The following is a 21,098-nucleotide window of genomic DNA, read 5'->3' as shown; positions in this document are numbered from 1 at the left end:
CAGTCCTCATTTTACCTTTTAATTTACAATTTATGGAAATTAATCACATTGTCAGAAAGTTTTGGGAAATTTTCAAATATGACCATGACATTTTTAACAAACTGGGTGAACAACCTGTTATAGTGTATTGAAAAGATATGCGTTTGAAAAACCTTATTGAAAGGCCTTTGTCATCATTACCCACTGGCAGAGTGTCCAAATGTGAACGTTGCTCACAGTGTAGATTTATTCTTTAAGGTACTGATTGTTTTGTATATGGTTTTGGGCAAATTAAACACAGAAGGAGATTCAATTGTGATACTAAAGGTATTGTTTTTGTTGCTCTATGCCAATGTTGTAATTGTTTTTACATTGGCAAAACTATTAGGCAATTTAGATACAGGACCTATCAACATAATTATGACATCTCTTAAAAGGATGAACGTAATGCACTTTATAGGTTCATACTAGGCTATCTGCCCTAGGGCATTTACAAGCCTAGCCAGAGTGTGTTTGGCTTTCGCCACCCATTTTAAAATGATTATAGGCACATAAAAAATGTTCTACTCATACTTTTCAATTTTCTGTCATTGCCAATGTAGCTGTAGACCCCAGAGGGGGTCCTCCTGATATTTTGCTTGAATTTTTGGAACTCAAATGGCAGTTAAAATGTAATGCTTCTTGTTTTCCTGGGCTTAATGATGTTATTTCCATTACCAGTTTACTGAAACTCAAATATATGTATGCTATCTAAATTTATATATGCTATTCAATTTGTTCCTTTTTTATGTGTGCTCCTCATCATTTTAAGGTTTTATGCATTATATGTATTGTGATTATTATACATTAATATGTACTACGGTGGAGGTGCTGCGGTAGCGTTGTCGTCTCACAATAACACATTGTCCTGTTCGATTCTCAGCTAAAGCGTCTTCTGTGACATGCGTGAATGGGCATACCTTCGTTTAAGGTTGTGGGCCAGGGCCGGCAACTCGGCATGTAAAAAATCTACTGCCAATCATTAGCGAACCAGAGTTCCGCTGTGGCGACCCCTAACCGGGAAAAGCTGAAAGACACAACAACATACATTAATCTGTACATATATACATTTATTGTTTAATACATACATTTAGCACATTTTTACATCTTTCATTTTAACTGACCAATTGGTCAATCAACTTAGTGACGTTTTTGGTTTCATGGGTATTTCTGCGGACTGTTTGATTGATTTTTATTGTTCTGATGAAGTCCTGCTATATTAGCGGATGACAGCGCTCAACGATTAAACTGCTTGGTTCAACACTGTTGTTGTCTTTTTCAACATATCGGTTTATCGTGTCGTGTGTTTTTACCTCAACAAGTAATGTTAAAACAGAAATGGCTTTGTATTAGAACATTACCCCACCGCGATTTTCGTGCAGGAATGGGCGTGGCATGTATGATTGACAGGACAAAAATACAGCTGAGTGACAAGCCATGCATATTATCCAGGGACCTATTGAATATTCATTCTGAATATTCCATCTGTGGCCGTTTGTTGCTGTTCTTTTTCCCCCCAATTTTTTTATTTTCCGATATACAGAAGACACAATGTTGTCGTTCTTGAAATACGGCCATTGCAAGCTAGTTATGAATTCAGTGATGTAAGGACAGATTCAAGTACCTTACAACCCCACCCTAATGTTGTGCTTTAAATTGCTTTTGCAGGAGGGCAAGCCCCCCCCCTTTCTTACTGAAAATGGAAGTCGGTAAATAATGGCACACATTTTAGTTTTACAGTTTGCATTCTTTTGAAACGCACGCTAACATAAAAAGTTGTAAACCTAGCAACTTTCTCAGTTTATCTTTCAACTGTACCGCAATCAATCAACTCCCCGAAATAAACAAATAAAAAAACATAAAAAAAAAAAAAAATCAAAAAAAAAATCACATTCTACAAAAAATACATACGGGACAGAATTATTTGGACACGGAAAATTATTATTTTATCATATAGGAGAGGCACCGCAAATAAAAACAGATGTCAAAAAAAAGTTGCATTAAAAAAGAAAAAACAAGTAAAGAGATCTACCATGTGCGTTCCTGCACAGAGAACTACAAATAGTTTAGGTGCGTGTTACGGTAGATAGCGCGAACTTGCAGCAGCGAGTACATTCAACTACACTGTTTTCCATATTCTATTTAGTGACGTTCTATTGCAGTTAAGCCCACAGTAAGACATACAGAGCAGTAGAAACGTACGGGGGTGGCGGGTTAGGGCGGTTGCTACTGCATCTGGTGGGTAATTCCAAATACAAAACAGCAGACAGTGCTTAAATTCTCTCCCTATGTTTTATCAGAATTCCAATGTGTGATGTTCAAGAAGTATGACTGTATGTCAGTATTTGCAGATGTTATATAAAAATAAACATCTTATCTTGCCAGTATTAACGAAATCTTCGTAGTTTGCCGCTAACGCCGCCCCCCCCTCCCTCCAGAGAAACTTACATACGGAAGTCTCTTATACCCCAAATTCAGGTCGATACCCTTCTCAGTATGCTTACTTGTTGTAATAGAAAGCTTTTGCTCTAATTTTCTCTTCCGGTTGCATGTTCTCCAGTTTCCGAAACCCACGTTGGAAACGTTCATCTTTATCAAATGTGTAATTGTGAAATGCTTCGTAATCACATGCCATACTTTTATATCACTGGATTTCAAAGCACCGATAGTTGAGTTTCGCTAACACATTTCTTTAACAATTTATTATCTTAAACACATTTCAGGTAAGTGGTAGTCGGACAGACCCTATTTATGATAAGAAAACATAAGACTTTTTCAAACCCTAAAGTACTCCGTTATGACAGTTAATCACATACTACTTCCTCGTTTTTGAGTGCTCTGCTCAGTGATTACGTTCACTGATGGCGTAATTTAAATGCGCAATATGGTGAGTACTGTTTTCTACTGCGATATAGAGAAGAAAAAGTAAAGAATGTGCATATTATAATCATTTTAGCTGTAAGTTTAAAGTGAAGGAGATACAGTGCAAAATCAAAATAAAAACACAGGAATGAGATATTTTGTGTGGGCGCTTGCTATTACTACCTGTAGCAATAGCTTCGTTGTCAAATATAATAATGTGCATTTTAGAATTAATGTAGTTGTCTAGGTGTTCTGAATTGAATGGCCCTCTCAGTGTTTTATGAGATTTGCTCAAAATATTTAGTTTCCTCTCAAAGCAGCTCACTAGCAGCTTCTTAACACTACCACATGTCCCAGACTGCTGCGGGTGTGCGGTACGTTTCTATAATAATGCACATTTTAGAATTAATTTAGTTGTCTAGGTGTTCTGAATTGAATGGCCCTCTCAGTGTTTTATGAGATTTGCTCAAAAGGCTGCTGCGGGTGTGCAGTACGTTTCTGGAGTGTGGCTATCAACAAAGGGAATGGTCCCAAGGCTTACTTGTCTTGCAATACTATACTCATCAGATACTACTACTAATTTTAACTGTAACTGTAGTATAACATGTTCTTTTAGTATGGAGATTGGAGAGCGATAGTGTAGCGTACTGGCTGTATCGCCGATTACGTACCTCAAGATTTGATCTACAGAGTTTTTCAGACTATCGCATCAATGATTTATTTTGCTTCTCATGAGGAAGCCCAGTCTTGTGTTAATAACAGTCACAGCATTTAAGACTTTTTGCACGCACATCAGAACTTTCACTAGGAAAAGTTAATTTATATGGATAGTTTTTATACCAACGCATATTAGTAATTTTGTTGCTGCTTTTATGAATAAGATTAATATATTTCATGAATATACGTTAGAACTTCTTTATCCTTTGTTAGTCCCACAAGGTTAGTTGCTTCTTTTCAGGGACGAATTTGTACTCCATGTCACACCACTTCTGTTTTCGGTAAGCAGTTGTGGGATTGTTTTAATATCCGCCGGAACTGTCTAGGGTTACCACCTGTCCCACTTTGGGCAGTTGTGTCCTGCACAAAATTTGAAAAAATGGCAAATGTCCTGAGATTTTAGGACAAAGATGTATCCTATATTTTCTTTAAAACAGTTTTCTATCTGAAACACCTAAATGTTATAAGAAACAGAATAAGCAACTCAAATGCTACAAGAATAAGCTTTTATTCTGGCAAAAAAGTGAAGTTCTGTCCTTTGTACTGGCCGTGGGTATGTTTTGCCCTACAAAATCTGACGTTTCTGCAAAAAATGTCCCACTTTGAGCATTTGAAAAGGTGGCAACCCTAGAACTGTCCCACCTGAAGGAGCGCACACTCACGTCGTAATGCTGCATGCTAGTGTCACCTATTTGGAAATGAGTCCAATCAGCTGGTGTGGGTTTAGAATTTTGAGCAATTAATATTATTTATTGTTTAGACGTTGTTTTCCTGGTTGTAAGAGACTTTTTTAAATTTATTTTAGAACGGATGGAATGCGTTGAGAGTTGTGTGTGGATACAAGTCTGATTATCAAGCCTTCGGATAAAGGTAATAATATTGTTAATACTACACAGTATTTCAGTCTGTGCATGCAACATCTATGTGATAGCAATGCTATGCAAAATAAAACCCAGTGGTGAGACAGGATGACACAAAAACTGCTGAGGAAATTGGGACTCTGGATGGATGGCCTTATTTAAAATGACACTTTGGTAAAATTGTAAGAATCTGTTGAACCTGGTAAGTTGGAAGGATAACAGACCACCCTCATTGAGTCCCACTTGGGACAGGAACAATATAAAGTTTAGATTCATGGATGTTCAGTGATTAATAGGAAGTTTATTTGGTGAAATGCGTTATAGAAATAAGAGGAATACCTCCATATTATAAGTGGAAATGAGTATTTTGCTCATTGGGGAAAAGCAGCTCCCATTATTTTCAGATTGCAAGATATACCTGTCAACCTCTTTGCACAAGAAATCTGAACAAAGTTTAAAATAATGGGGGAGGGGGGGGGCAAAGATTCAAAAATAGGGACAGATTTTATATGTTGCTCTTATAAGTTGCTAGAATGACAAGATTTGTGTTGGCATATATTTTCCAAAGAAAATGAAGTCTGAGATTCAAATGCATGTAATTCTTTTGGGATTTCAGTCCTCGGTGATTTGCCAGAAAAACACACATTTTATGAGAAACAGACCAAAAATTATGAGGCAAAAATCTGGACATTCTGCAAAAATCTGTACAGTTGAGAGGTATGCTAAATTATCTGTACGTAGTTACTTTGATGTTGATTTTTTTTTTCTTTTTCTGGTTCCATTGTTCTATTAATGTTACTAGACTGCACAGTTCACAATTCTTTCTATTGTTAAAGATGTGTTACAATAAAGTTGTTAAAGAAGAAAAGAAAACCTTGGGACAAGAGTGATACTGAATGGGAGGGAAGTTTGGGCAAATAGTTAAGGATGTGAGTGATAGTTCCTGTGGTACAAGGTTTGATTCCATCTGCTCTCACTTGCTTTGTGGCCTTGAGTACTTAGAGGCAACTTGGAATTTGGGCTATGCTTCTCAATAGTCCCCCTGGACTACAAACCTAGTAACTACCTATGAACCTGTATGGGATCAGAACTAAATTGAGTGACTGGCTCCTACTTGGAAGTGTAGATACTTAGATAATTCTGTGACTCTTTCAGATAGATTAGCATCACCAAAGTTTTTTTTTTTTTCCAAAGCATAGTTTAGGTCACTGACATCTAGATGGAGTTCTGGAGTCTGGTCTCACTTCTTTATTTGGTAGTAAAAGAAGCAAATCACACTGAACATATTCCATCTGAGTGAGGTAATTTAAGGTTCTCATTGACGTTTTGAAGAATGTACAAACCAACTTTCCATAGCCTTGGATTTGTAGTCTGGTGGATAGACTAGCAAAGCTTGTGCCTGGGGTTTCTTTTGATGGCATCTGCTGACACATTATTTAAGGTCTTATCTCAAATCCATCATGCTTTGGGCAAAGAAAGAGAGACGTTTTTGCCTTATTGGAAATGGGATCATTGTGTTGGGGTGCTTTTTGTTAAATGTCATCATGGCCTTCTAATTGACCACACCTGATGGCAAACTTGAGGTCTGCTGGCCTTCTGTTGTTTCCTCTTAGGCCAGGGAACTGTGTCAGTAAGCCCACTCTTAATCTGCATTAGTTTCAGTATTTTCTCAAAGTTCAGGATGTCCGATGGAGATGGGGTGAAGCTACTCCATATTAATAATCCATGTTCTCTGAGATGTCATCATATTGGAGGGCAGGCTGTGCAGGTTTACAATGTTACACTCAGCCTCATGAACTTTTAAAGGTTCTGTAGCCATAAGAAGTCAACCCTGCTCTCAGCCCCACAGTTCAAGTGAACTCTTTGGTTCCTGTGTATTAGTAGTCTGTCTTATTGTTAGTGGCATAAGATAATATTCTAATTCCAAAGTGTATTTTTTAAGATTCTACTAAATGTTTCTATTTCCACCATTAAATTGATGTTTGCTATAATAGATGAGGTATTTCTTAAAGTTACATCTGATGTACCAGCTAGAACCTTATCGATAGAACATTTATGCATTAATATGTCATCTCTAAAAAAAGGTTAAAAAAATGTTGTGTCTCACAGTATACAAGTTTAACTGTACAAGTCATTTTGTGTAAATGAATCTTCTCCTGTCTTTTATTCTCTTAAAAATACTGCTGATCCTTTTTGATATGCTGATCTTTTTTAACATCATATCATCAGAAAATGATGACAAGTATTCTCTGTGTGAATCTAATCAATGTTGTAAAGAAAGATAACATAAAGTCTACAGACCTGGATGAACTTGTGCAAAATGACCCTTCCATATTTCATTAATGTTGTTTTAAAAATGTTAGTAACCTGACTACAAGGATTCCAAGATCTTTAACAACTTCTACTGAATGCGTAATCTCAGTATTTATGGAGTATGGGAAGTTCTTATTATTCTGCCCAAAGTATTTAACTGTTGTCATTGAATGCAATATTATTCGATAATGCCCAATAAGATAGTTCATCCAAGTAATGAAGTAACTTCTCGTCTTTCAGAGTAGTTACAATCAACCCTTTTTTGTAGGCATTACCAAATGTATTCATCCTGACTTCTTTGGAAGGTGGTACAGTTGACATGTATTGAATAAAAACAGGCTCAATACCGAATCTTGGAGTAAACGCCTCAACACCTTATTTTTTGGAAGATATATCCTGTACTCTATCCCTACACTCTGTGCTTCAGCCAGTTCATAATCGTTTATAAACCTATGACTTACTATTTAGGTCTCCTAGTTTTTTGAGTATAGGAGAGGGCAGAATGGAATCAAAAGGTTTCACAAAGTCCAAGTATGTAACATGCTGATAGTTTTTCATATCTGGCATCAAATACCGTATAATAAGAAACTCAGAAGCTAGCTTTAAAAGAGTTATCCTTGCTGAATGAAATTAAGAGTGAGGCACAAATCTGAAGACATCATGATTAACAAAGTCCTTTAAACCTCGTGAGGTTTATAGATCTAAAATCAGCCACAATATCTACATTGTTGCAGTTAGGAACAGGAACAACTGTTGCCTCCTGTCATGCTTTGAGGACTTAAAAGTCGTTTAATGTTCTCTGAAATAGAGGAGAGGAGAGAATACTGTTTTTTTAACTATGCTGTGAAAGTACCCACTCAGCCCATCTTGTCCCACCTGAGTCAAACCCGATTTTTTCCTCTATACTCTATACTAATAAAGATGTTTCTTCAATAGCTAGTGGATATAAACTAGTATCAGCCTTTGTTTGCTTAGCAATACTAGTCTGTAATAACTTCGTTCCAGGAGTGACAGCATCACTGAACAATTCAGCATTGCTTTTCTTGTCAGAGATGTTAGTGTTACCTGCCTTTAAGGTGAGTTTTTCTAAAACCCATACCTATTGTTATTAATGTGTTTAAAGAACGTCTGTTTATTATCTTCAGTATAACGAACTAACTTTGTGTCATAGTTTGCCTTGGCCAAATGTATTGTCCTCCTATTCTGTCATCTCACTTTCTTTGTATCTTTTACTGTTTTTATTCAATGGAAACTTCATAATATTTGCCTAGCAACAATGTTTCTTTTTGTTTAACTTCTGTATAGCTCTGCTACATCAATTGCAAGTAAATAAAACATGCCAGGCAGGCTGCACGTATATGTCTCTCAGTTACCATTTCCCCTACAAGGCAATTAAAGTTACAGCACCTTCAAGAACTTCTGCCCGCAGAAGTAAGGCATGTAGTGTGGAAAAAGGTACCTGTAGTTTTATGGTGTGCTTTTATAGGTTCATAGGTGTGTACTAGGCTAATAACCCTGGAGCCTTTACAAGCCTGGGCCATAGGATTACCCAGGCATCATGCCACCCGAACTTAGTTCCCAGTGCCTCTGTCGAGTAGAGCCACTGGAGTGATTCCCTGGGTGAATTTTCTATTTCCCATCCACTCATCAAGATATCTGTCTTGAAGAGGGCCAGTAAGGTGATCTTTATGACATATATAGGAAGTCTGTTCCATAGCATGGGCAGTCTCTGGGTTATGAACCTGTCCCTCCAGCTTGTTCTGTTGATTGTAGTAATGAGGTTGAGGCCTCTGGAGCATGTGGTGTGGAGGGATTGGGATTTCTTTAGATGTAGCATTTCTAACAGAGCTTTTAGTTTATGTATTCTTAAAAATGACTGCTCATTAAGGCCACAGCTGCAGCATAGTGTTTTGGTTACATAGTTATAATGGCTGATATTTACAGAGACGATAAGTTAAAAACTTCCGCTTGTGGTTAACACCCCTGCTTGCCTGAACTTCTTGTACTTTTGTCTCTGTCTGCAGTAAGTTGCCAGTCTCCTCCTGCACTACTTCTCTACAATTGCCTCATGTACACAGACAACCCACTCCTTCTCCCACAAAACACAAATACATGTGAGAGATGCAACTATATAGCCAAACTGGAGGCTGAGCTCTCTCAACTCAGGACTGGCAAGACCAGACAGGAGGAGAAGGAAACCACGCACACCACAAACCCAGTTTCACATAGAACTATCACAACTGCAAAACAAACACATAAACACACAAAGACATACTCGGAGGCACTGATCAAAAATCTACCAAAACTACAGAGGCCTCCAAAGCAGACACCCAAGCAACTGCCATCTCAAGACATAAGACATGCAACACATAGTTCTCAAAGTCAGTGTGCTAAACAGTCACAGCCCTTAAGGCCAAACACAATGCCAGACACACTTGTTATAGGTGACTCCATAGTCAGACACACTGACGTCCCACTCACCAGACTGAACAAGGAAAAGATCACAGTTAGCTGCCTGTCAGGCGCTAGAATCCGCCACATAACACAAGCACTCAGGTCACTCCACAGCAAGTACAAGTATGACTCAGTCATTGTCCATGCCGGTGTGAGCGACCTGAGACGTACCTCCCTGGACTACATGAAAAGAGACATAGAGGAGCTCTCAGATTATGTAGCCCAGGCCGGTATGACCCTGACCCTGAGCAGTATCCTACCCTCACCAAGAATGATGCCACAATACAGAGACAAAATGATCAGCTTTAATAATTGGCTTAATTACTGGTGTCATTCTAAGGGGGAATGTCTGTCTGCCTGGGATGACATGCTTGACAAGCCACGCTGCTTCAAGGGACGGCTTGCACCTGTCACCCCTGGGCTTCCGGATATTGGCAAAGGCTCTTGCCACCCCCATAGTGCCTTTTTTAGGCAAGGCTCAAATGATAAACCTACCGCCCTAGAAAACAAAAATGGAGAAAAACTAAGGGTAATACTGCTCAATGCCAGAAGTCTAAACCTCAAGATGCACGCGCTCGAAGCCCTCCTCAGTATGGAGAACATCGATGTTTGTGCTGTGAATGAAACCTGGTTCAAGGCTCCTGAGAGCACCCCAGCACTATCAGGTTATACCTCATATCATGCGTTCCGGCCCCAAAATCTGGACCGAACTACAAAAGGAGGGGGAGTATCCATATTCATAAAGGATACCCACACCTCCAGGTTAGTGGCAACGCACGAAGCATCGGAGACCATCCAGGTGCAATTAACCATAGGTAAAACTGCCCTACAGTTTGTAACATGCTACAGACCACCTTCTCAAACTCAGGAAACCCACACAGCCTTCCTGAAGACACTGGAGAGTATAAATGTCTCTCCAAACACCATCATATTGGGTGACTTCAACTACCCAAACATAGACTGGGAACATTGCTCAAGCCCCAACACCCTAGCCCAAAGGTTCCTTGAGTTCATAAACTCAAATGCTATGGAACAACTAGTCACCATTCCCACAAGAGGAGAAAATATACTAGACCTGATCATCACAAACATGGGGACAAAATGCTCCACACCGAAGTATATGCCTCATTGGTGCGATCAGACCATAAATTAATCTCACTGGAGATCCACATCCTGCCCCCAGCAAAAGACCACAGTGAAGAACTTCTCAAAAGCAAACTTCACACTTCTTAAGACTGGAGTGGTATCCTTCAAGGCCCCGAGCCAGTGGAAACCACAACCCACGCTGCTGAAACCCTTACAAATGCCTTCTACGAGCACCTCCAGGAATGTATGGATCAAGCAATCCCTAATAAAATCAAGACCTTTTCCACCAAAGGCCGGCCCAGTCTGGTGGACTCCAGCCATAAACAAACTCTACAACAAGAGGAGAAAGCTACTACATGACAGAGCAAAATCCCTAAATGGGAAGGCATCTCTGATCAATACTAGCAAAAACTACGATCACTCATAAAATCATCCAAGGCCAACTTTGAGAGAAAAATCGCTAATGACACAAAAGACAATCATAAAGCCTTCTTTAGCTATGTTAGAAACCTGGGTGGAAACTCCCAGATATGCTCAGAATTAGTCCAAAATGATAAAAAATCACTGAACCCACAGACATTGCCAACATACTGGCAGACAGGTTCAGTGCAAATGTCTCCCTCCTCCCCCAAAGGAGAAATATCTATCCCACCAGAGTCTAGCCTCCCAAACATCTCAGATGCCCAGGTGAGAGCTGCTGTCTCTAAAGCAAAAAACACAGCATCAATGGGACCGGACGGTGTCCCCGGCTGTGTGCTACACGAACTCAATGAGGAACTAAACCCACACATAAGGCTGCTGTTTAATCTTAGCCTTACTACAGGATACGTACCCAAAGAATGGCGTACGGCAACTGTGGTCCCACTCCACAAAGGCGGTGCTTCTACAGACCCTGGAAATTACCGCCCCATAAGCTTGACGAGCCTTGTCTGCAAAGCTATGGAGAGGATCATAATGGAACTCTACATTGGGGACCTACAGACACTGGATCCTACCCAATTTGGCTTTGTCAAGGGCAGATCCTGCCTCTTGAACTTGGTCGACTTTTTCGAAACAGTCACTAAGGCCATTGATGAGGGTAAGGCAGTTCACACAGCCTACCTTGACCTAGCAAAAGCATTCGACACAATACCCCACTCGGGCATCATAGAAAAGCTCACCAGCTTAGATGTAAACCCATATGTCACAAGATGGGTTGCAAACTGGCTCAAGGACAGAACACACAGGGTTAGAGTTGCTGGTGCCATGTCAGACTCTAAGCCGGTCACGAGCGGTGTCCCACAGGGCTCAGTCCTGGGCCCCTCTTGTTCGGCATTTATTTTTCTGAAGTGCAGGCAAACATAGGGGATTGTGGCTGACAAAATTTGCAGATGACTGCAAACTGGGCACCATAATTGACACTCCATCAGACACAGACATCCTCCAGAAAGGTCTCATAGAAATGGATAACTGGTGCCAGAGCCATGGCCTTAAGCTAAATGCCAAATGTATAGTCATACCCTTTGGGAAAAACAAGGTAACCCCTAATTACCACATAGGTGGTAATCCATTAAACACGGAAGAAGTTATCAGGGACCTGGGGACCCAAGTTGACAGTAACCTCTCTTTTGACACTCACATTGCCAAAGTGGTTAGGAAGACCTTCTACATTGCCCACCTGATCATGAAGGGATTCACATCCAGATCAGGAGAGGTCATTGTACCCTGTACTCTTCACTTATCAGACCAATGATTGAGTACAACGCCCATTCGAATGTACCTTACCCGACACCTGCAGCAGTTGGAAAGACCCCAAAAGTTCCTCACCAAAAGGATAAAGGGGCTCAAACATATGTCAATCGATGCCTGACTGAAGAAACTCCAGCTCTATTCAGTCGCATACCGTCTGCTCAGAGGTGATCTGTGCCTGACATACAAGGCCATGTCCAACCCGGAATTAATGGACATGCTCCACCTCAAAAAATCCAAATCCACCAGAGCCACGAGAGCAAGAGACTTATACCTCAACACGGATATAAATAGGACGTGCTGGAGGGACAGATTCATCACCCAGAGACTCCCTACACACTATGGAACAGAATCCCAGTCCATGTGAGGCAGAGCCCCTCACTGACTCTGTTCAAGAGAAATCTTGACGAGTGGATGGGAGATCGTAGGTTTACCCCGGGAATCATCTCTGTATCACTGCTGGACAGAGGCACAGCAAACTAATGGGTATAGTATTCTCATCCTAAGGGGTGGTGAAAGCCACACACACTCTGGCTAGGCTTATAAATGCCCTAGGGCAGATAGCCTAGTATGAACCTATGAACCTGACTTTTTATTTTAAGTGAATATATTTGGACATTATTTAACTGTCCTTGGATATCTGTTTACTTCAGTTGCCCTTGACTTTAATTGAAAAGCAAACTTTTTTAGTGTTGCATGCTGATCCTTTTCAGGCAGGGGCAAACCTCGCAGGTCTGTTGAGGAACTTCAGATTGATAGACTCATGCGAATGTGGGGTTGATCTAAATTTCTCTGTGAATGTAGCTGCCATTTGTGATGTATTGTCAAACTCTGTAGCTCAGTTACAGCATTTATTCTGAATAGTTATGAGGAAAAATGCTATTTTCTGGTAAAGTCAATGAATTGTTTACTCTGTGTATTTTGTTTGTGTGTTTACTTATTTGTGTGTTATATATTAAACATAATTTCTTTATATACTTTCTAACCGATCCAGACATGTTTTCATTGAGGCGATGGCTGTTACAGGAAGGCAGGTTGACATGGCGCCAAGCCGCATGCCATCTTCCTGTCCAGCATTGTGCTAAGACTCAACAGCTACTACCGTGTCCTGTGATCCAAATTGCCACCAGTGCTGCAAAATGTGCCAAGACTCGAGATTTAAGGAAAAAAAGAGAACTTTCAGAAAAGAAGCTAGTAAGTTGTATGATAAATGCAAAAAGTATGTACTTAATTGATGTGTGATTGTGGTTTCGTACCTGCTAATAGCTGGCTCCAGTGTTCACCCATATTCACAATTGCAAATAATTTTAGTACTACATCTGCCAGCCTTGTCACTCCCATTCTGTATCATGCCATTACCCTCCGTACATATGTCTCTGAAAGTCACAAACTGAAAATGGCAGCGGTGTCTTCTTTATTCATCTGTGCCCTTTTATTCCTGTTGCTTCTATTACTGGTCACAGTGCAATAATTTTATACAAGTGATGGTTTAGAAACTTCTGCACAAGTTTGAGAAACAAGCTGCTTTGTTTCTGTTGTCTTAAGTGAACAAAGAAATTGATACTTTAACAGAACAGCAAAATTGTGTAGAGCAGATGGTATTTTAGGGGGAGAAGAATTGAAGAGGCAGAGGCATCTAGATGTCAGAAGCCATGACATGCAGATAGTTTTTGGTAGCATTGCAAGTTATTGTTTTCTACCAATGTAGTAAACCAAAAACGAGAGCAAGTAGTGGAGAAAATAAACTAGTAAACAGATAACCACCACCAGTTCCAGGCACAAATGAATCAAGTCCCAATAAAAAGGTGCAAACGATTTTATTCTCCTTAAAACGCCAGCAAGAAGGAACAAACAATAACGTTTACAGAAAAAACGTTTTCGTCTTCAACTTCCTCAGTAGTAACCACCATTTTTTAAAAAACCTGTCATTTATACTAATTTCAATCCTCATTAACTTTCAAACTGCCCAATCAAGATCCAACAAACTTAAAACAGTAATTAATACTTAAAGAAGTGAATATACTTGTTGAACCATGCAACTTTCTTCATATTGAATTTAAAATCTATAAATATATTGACTCATTTAAAAACAAACATCAATTTGCTTCAATCAAAATTATGTATATACATATTGTTGTTAAAAACATTTTATTAAAAAGTAATGAATTAAATCCTGCACTAACTAGTTGATGTTAAGCCCATTGTAAAGTAGCATGATGCACCATCTAGTGGTGTAAATTGATATCACAGTTTTTTTACAATGGAACAAAAGCATAATTTATATGCAATATACATGTGCAAGTATATAAAAAAAATTTTAATTAAAAACATCATAATATAAGTAGTATATTTTTGAAGAATTATATAAACAAATCTAACAGTTTAACAAGGTCGAAGCTAATATAATTTTAAAAACATAGTATTAAAGCTTTGAAGCTCTTAATTTCGCAGTGCTAGGGACACCATGTCATTAAGTCCTAGGTTTCTACTTGCATCCAAAAATAATTGCCAATATAATTCCCTGTATTCAATGAGGGTTTCCCACATACCACCCCTAGGATTAGTGGGAACTACCTCCAATACAAAGAATTGATAACCTAACGTTCCACATTTCATAGAGTGCTTACATAGTGCGTTTTTCACATTGTTCACTCTAACATCGTAAAGGTGCTCATAAATTCTTTGTTTGAGCTTCCTCTCACTCTTTCCAATATAAAAAGAGGGAAACTTCTTACAAATAGCAATGTATATAATACCTTTGGTATCACAATTGGCAAAACTATTTAAAAAAAGTGTCTTATTCCTGGCCTGCAAGTGAATAGAGTAACCAGTCATTAAGTGTGTACAATAACTACACTTACCACATTTAAATAGCCCTTTCTTTACTTTACTGTTCCTACTAGTTACATTGATATTATAACCATTTTCTAATATGTTCTTAATACTTCTTCCCTTACGATAGGTGTAAGTTAATTCCTTGTCAAAAATATACTCTGTCAGATATTTCTGAGAAAGTATTCCACTCGTTAGTAAAAATCTTTCTTATGAGTGTTGAATGCTCATTGAAGGTAGTAATAAGTCCTGTGCTGTGTTGTTCAATGTTTTGTTTGTCTTGCCTCTTTGATTCAAGTGCCACTTTCTTGCCTAAAATAGGGGCAAAGGGACCTTCCCTCTTGTTATTGACTTCTTCTAAAATCTTATTAAAAAATTCCTGTGAGTACCCTCTCATAGCAAAAAGTTCCCTCAAAATTAACTTCATCTTGAAATAGTTTATCATCTGATATCATTCTGCTTAATTGCCGTTTCACCACACCCTTCTTTTGATGTGGAGGGTGGCAACTAGCAAAATGTAAATAGGAGTTGGAAAACGTTTCCTTTCTATGTATACCTGATGTGAAGTTTCCATTGTTTTTGCTAATACAAACATCCAAGTACCTCATCTCGTGGGGATCAAAATTTTTGGTAAATCTAAGAAAACAGGTAGTACTGTTAACATACCCCAATAGGTTAACAAAACCATCTTGATTACCCTTCCAGAAGAAACACAAATCAAGAAATCTGGTATACAAGACCCATTGGTCACAAAAAGGGGAATTAAGTAAAAAAATTTCTTCCCAGTATGTCATAATGATGTTGGCATATGTTGGGGCACAATGTGCCCCCATTGCCACATCTTTCTCTTGCTTAAAATACTCCCCTTGGAAATAAATGTAATTATTTTTTAATACAATTTCCATCAGGATCAAGGTGGCATCTAGATGTCAGAAGCCATGACATGCAGATAGTTTTTGGTAGCATTGCAAGTTATTGTTTTCTACCAATGTACTTAATGCATCATTCAGTTAAACTATGATTTAAAGCACTAAAATACAGTTGTTTTCCACAAATGAAATCTGCACAAAAGCAGACTAAGGTCCAGATTTCAAGAGAGTTGTTCTCCATGCAAGTCTCCCCTGATTCCGAAAGGCTTGCTCTTGGTGTGACTTTGGTGCAAGGCCTTTCTAAAAACAGGCTTATACTGAGAGCCAGGTTCCAAAAGACTTAAGTGTAAGTGGTGACTGAGAGCAAGTCTTTTGGAATTGGGCCTCAAATGCATCTTGGATGAAATTCCTTTAGTTGCATCTGAACTGGTCTGCAGATTATGCTGAAAACAGAGGCTGTGATTAATTTTGTGCTTCATAGTTTTTTCTCATTGAGCATACAGCTTTCTCTATGGTGGAAATCTGCTTGCTAGATATATGAAATGTTTAGATGCTGTTGCTATGAAAGATTCAGCTCTGTTTCCAACATTTTGGCATCCAGGTTCCAAAAAATAGTTTCTTGAAAATTTAATCTGATCTTGTTGATCTTCTTTCCATTCATCTCTGATTGGGTTGGTTCCGAGCCTCTCAGAACCATGTTGGCCTAATACCAAGCTCGTGTACACCAAAAAACTTTCGAGCTAAGCTGCTACCCACAGTGCCCTTCTCCCTGTTACCTCAGATCTCGTTTGCCGCATAGCCATATAGCCGCATTTCCGAGCTCTCAAGCTAAGTGGTATATTTTTGATATTTTGGATACTTATCTCTACCTAGTTTTTCTCTAAAATTTTCTAAAACTTTCACCTTTCTACTTTACTAGAGATATTTGTATCTTTATCATACCTAGCTCTACCCTTTGGGTAATTCTTCTTACCATCACTGGTATGCCCGATCCTTACCCTTGTGGTATCTCTTGATATCATTTTTGGTATCTTCTTTCCTTTATCTTTTCTAATAGTTTAGTAAACTTGTTGTTGGTGTGTTTGTGACCGGCTTGGTCTGTTAGTCACTTGTTACACTTATTAGACATGTCTGAGAAAAGAGGATCTTCAGGGTTTAAACATTGCACCTCTTGCAATGGTAAACTCCCTAATAGCGATTCACATGATGACTGCGTTTATTGTCTGGGGGTTCCTCATCTTTCTGTTCAACCCCTGTCAAATCTGCCAAAGTTTCAGTCAGCAGACGCTAAATGAACGAAAGAATAAATTGATTTTGAAAGGCCTTCTTGCTTCTCCTTTCTCAGAGGCCCTTTCTGTGTCGGAAGTCTCAACCCCTCCAATGAAGGACAAGAAACGTCCCCATTCTGATCCCTCTTCACTGGCTGGCGATAGGGGTAAGATGCCTAAACATAAGGCCCACAAAACTTCCTCGGAGCATAGACTTGCTGCTTCTGCTCCGACTACTGCTGTTCCGAGCTCTGCTCCGATTACTGTTATGACTCAAGCCATGGATATTACCAGATTCTCGATGTCGCCTCCAGCTACAGCACCGACATTGCCTTCTACTACTGCTACGGCACCGACCTTGCCTTCGACTTCATCGAAAGTGGTTCTGACCTCTGCCATTACTCTGGAACCACTGACATTGACTCTGAGTGCCTCATCGGCACCAAGCCCTTTTACTACACCATTGATTCCTTTGCTTCCTGTCTCCAAATTAGAGACTACGGTGTCACTAGCTCAGACACCAAAGACCTGATACTCCCCCTCTTTGGATCCGTTCCTGGGTCAAATGTACAGCCCTTTTTTGGATTGACCTGACTCCCCTTCAGGAGTGTCCATGAGGTCCACCAGGAGTCTAACCGAACTTGATGTGGTGTGCCTGTTGGATCAGCTGTTAATGGCCAGAGGGATTCCAAATGTTCCAAAGACTCCTCCACCTCTGGGACTTGGGTCTATTTCTCCCAGGACTCCGACATATACTCCTCCTTCGGACCCATTGGTTCCGAAGCCCATTGCTCCGATGTCTTTTATGGAACCCTGTTCCACAGCACCAACTGTCACTGAGGCTTCGAGGCCATCCCTTTGGTTCTCTGTTTTGACGGAACCATCCCTTCCTCAGACTCATGGTTGGGGGGAAGAGTCCTCGGTTCATGGCTCGGTTCAGAGTGTTTTATTGGTTCCGCCCTCATATCCAGGGATATCGCCTGCCCAGATCCTACTTGAGGCTCCATTCCTGGGAGCGGATCCAACGGAGCGGGATGTGACCCCAGTCCCGAGGTTGTCCTTTTTGGGCGGGCCTGCTTTTTGGGTAATGGAAAGGGTGCTTGCTTTGGGAAGCTCTCCTGCGACATTGGAACTTCATCCTGCTCCCACTGAGCTACAGCTACCACGAGCCATCTACCCGGGACACCAGGAGGAGAGAAGCCTCAGGAAACCCCATCTCGGGAAACCCACCCTTCCAAGTCTTCTGCAGATATTCCCACTGAGAAGGCGTGCAAGAGGAAGCACATAGACTGTCCTGAAGAGTCGTTGACAGAAGACACGGACTACGATGATGGGGAGGGAGGGGTCATATCTCCTTTGGAGACATTCTGGAATTATTAAAACAGAGGGGTGGCTGGAAGCCCTCCAACCCTTCCTTGGAGGAAACTGTGTTCCTGCAGGCTTTTCACTCCCAGCCTTCTACCTCTTGGGTGATCCCACCTGCCGATGAGTTAATCCAGCTTGTCGTGCAGCGTGCTTGGCAGAACCCTGAATCTATTGAGGCCACTCCCCGGAGACCTGATGAGATTCTTTCTCCCCGGGAAGAGCATCCACACTGGTCCAGAGGTTTGCCAGTTGTTGCTATGATGGTGGTGGTGGTGGCCACTCAGAAGGATCTAGCGGATGAAAGTCCTACTGTCCACCCACCCAGAAGGGAGTCTATGGCTGTGGACAGGTTGGGGAAGTGAGTCTTTGCTTCAACTACCTTTGCTGTCAGGTCCCTGAACTACTTGGCACACTTCACGAGGCTCCAAAGAGATCTGATTATTGAACTTTCTGGATCCCTCATGGGTCAAGTTTCTGACTAGGCACGGGACAAGGTTGCCTCTCAACTTGCCACCCTTGAATCTATTTCCAATTCATCCATGAGGCTGCTCTCCCACGCAACTGAAGGGGCAGCCAGAGCTGCAGGTGCAGGCATAGTCATGAGGCGTCATGCCTGCATGCGCATCTGTGACCTCGTGGACTCCTTCAAGTCCTCCTTTTTGAATGCCCCTATTGAACCATCTTTCTTGTTTGGTTCTAAAGTGAAGGACACACTGGCCAGGTGCGAGGGGGGTCCCCGAAACCAATACTTCAGAGATTAGTTTTCTGGGCAGTCTTATCAATGCTCCTGAAGCGTTTCCCAGTTGCTTTCCTCTTGAAGCAGTTTGGGCTAGTTTTTCTCTGCACCAATCTGCCTGGCACTCTATTACAAATGATCGATGGGTGCAGAGAATAATCTCCAGAGGCTACTACATCCCTCTAACCTCCTTTCCAAAACCTACAAAAAACCTTCCCGATGTTCCACCCAATCAAAGGGAAGAAGTAGCTTCCGAGATAACAAAGCTGTGTAAAAAAAAAAAAGTCATCCAACCAGTCCCGCCAGACCAGTGTGGATCCAGAGTTTACTCAAGATTCTTTTTAGTGCCAAAAAAGACCGGGGACTGGAGACCCATCCTGGATCTCCGCCACTTAAACGAATCAGTTGTACAAACCAAGTTCCATATGGTCACTATTCAATCCATTCTCCCATTTTAAGCGAGGATGTTTGGATGTGCTCGATAGACCTCCAGGATGCGTATTACCCCATCAAAATGGACAAATGCTCCAGGAGCCTCCGTAGTTTCCGGCTAGGAGCCAATCATTACCAGTTCCGAGCCCTGCCATCCGCTCATCTGAGACTTCAAGGATTCCAGGTGTTTCCATATTTAGACGATTGCCCCCCCCCCCCCCCCATCAAGTGTCTTCTGACTATGGCCCGCCGATACACCCTTTCACTAACAGAGTCCCTGAGAGTCACTGTACAGTGGGAGAAATCCAACTTAGAACCTACTCAACAGCAGGAGTTTATAGGGGCAGTTTTCAATACTCGATCCTGTCTGGTATCTCTCCCAGCTCACAGGCTTCAGAGGTTAAGATTGCAAGTGCGTGTGATACTCTGTCAAAAGAAGATGTCAGCGAGGGAAGTTTTCCAGGCTCTGAGGTCCATGGCTCCGGCCATTCCAATAGTTCCTCTGGCAAGGTTACACATGAGACTGTTACAATGGCTCCTATTGTCTCAGTGGTTTGCAAATCTTCAACCCCTAAACTCGCAGGTGCTCAGAACCGACTCTTGCAAGCACTATCTTCTTTGGTAGATGAGGCCAGACGCAGAACTTTGGTGTCGCCCCTTTCAGACCCCTCAACCCAACACCACTGTGATCACGGACACTTCCCTGATGGGGTGGGGGGGTCATTTTCAGGGAAAGACAGTCCAAAGCACGTGGTCGAGCTTAGAGGCCAATCTACATATCAATGTTCTGGAGTTAAGAGCGGTGTTGTTAATGTTGCAGGCATGACATCCACTTCTTCCCCCTGGAACGATTGCAGTTCAGTCCGACAGTATGTCAGTAGTCTGGTACATCAACAAACAAGGAGGAACCAAATCCTACCCATTGTGTCAAGAGGCCATGAGAATTTGGCACAGGATGATAGCTTCCAACCACTTTCTAATAGCAACGCACATCCCAGAGAGTTCCAACATGATTGCAGACAGGTTGAGCAGATGCATCCTCCTTCCATATGAATGGTCTCTCAATCCCAAAGTGATGGCAGAAATTTTCAGCCGATGGGGCCAACCCTGATTTGACTTCGCCTTCCCTACGAACAACAAATGCAGCAGCTACTTTGTTCTCTTTCCTCCAGAGGGGGAGTCCCTGAGAGATGCTCTGACTCACGATTGGCCCACGGGTCTCCTCTGTGCCTGTCCTCCAATTCCCTTGATATCTCTCTTCTTAAAGAAAGCTGCTTGGTTGAGATGCAAGGTGATCCTCATTGCCTCATTCTGGCCTTGTCAAGTGTGGTTCCTCTTCCTCCGGCCTCATCTGTTACAGCCTCCATGTATCCTGGACACTCATCCAGACTTAATTTCTCACCCGCAAGGGTTGACTTACCCAAGTCTGTCCAGTCTCAAACTGACGGCTTGGTTTCTCCACTTCCGTTATTCACCTGGCAGGAAGGCCTTTCCTCACTTGTTCGTGATATTATTCTGGCCTCCCATAAACCATCACCAGAAAACTTTATAGAACTAA

At 41.1% G+C, this 21,098-nt stretch overlaps 1 protein-coding gene across 9 annotated transcripts in view; it reads left to right on the top strand.

Moving 5' to 3' along the window:
* The first annotated feature begins 2,477 nt into the window (after window positions 1-2,477).
* Window positions 2,478-21,098, top strand: part of MTG2 (mitochondrial ribosome associated GTPase 2) — a 108,818-nt gene continuing 90,197 nt past the window's right edge. Inside the window, exons 1-4 of one of the 9 annotated variants that reach the window (XM_044090362.1) lie at window positions 2,835-2,905; window positions 3,839-3,878; window positions 4,403-4,467; window positions 13,033-13,232. In XM_044090362.1, coding sequence (XP_043946297.1) covers window positions 13,035-13,232 — 198 coding nt within the window. In that variant the 5' untranslated portion in view covers window positions 2,835-2,905; window positions 3,839-3,878; window positions 4,403-4,467; window positions 13,033-13,034. Of the gene's footprint in view, window positions 2,497-2,654; window positions 2,742-2,821; window positions 2,906-2,947; window positions 2,977-3,733; window positions 3,879-4,402; window positions 4,468-13,025; window positions 13,233-21,098 lie in introns of those variants that run through there. The other 8 variants (XM_044090365.1, XM_044090367.1, XM_044090361.1 and 5 more) reach the window with 8 other exon arrangements.

Source organism: Protopterus annectens, chromosome 12.part0 (assembly GCF_019279795.1).
Source record: "Protopterus annectens isolate FY-2018-M chromosome 12.part0, PAN1.0, whole genome shotgun sequence".
Lineage (NCBI taxonomy): Eukaryota > Metazoa > Chordata > Ceratodontiformes > Protopteridae > Protopterus > Protopterus annectens.
This window is presented reverse-complemented; position numbering and strand designations above follow the sequence as displayed.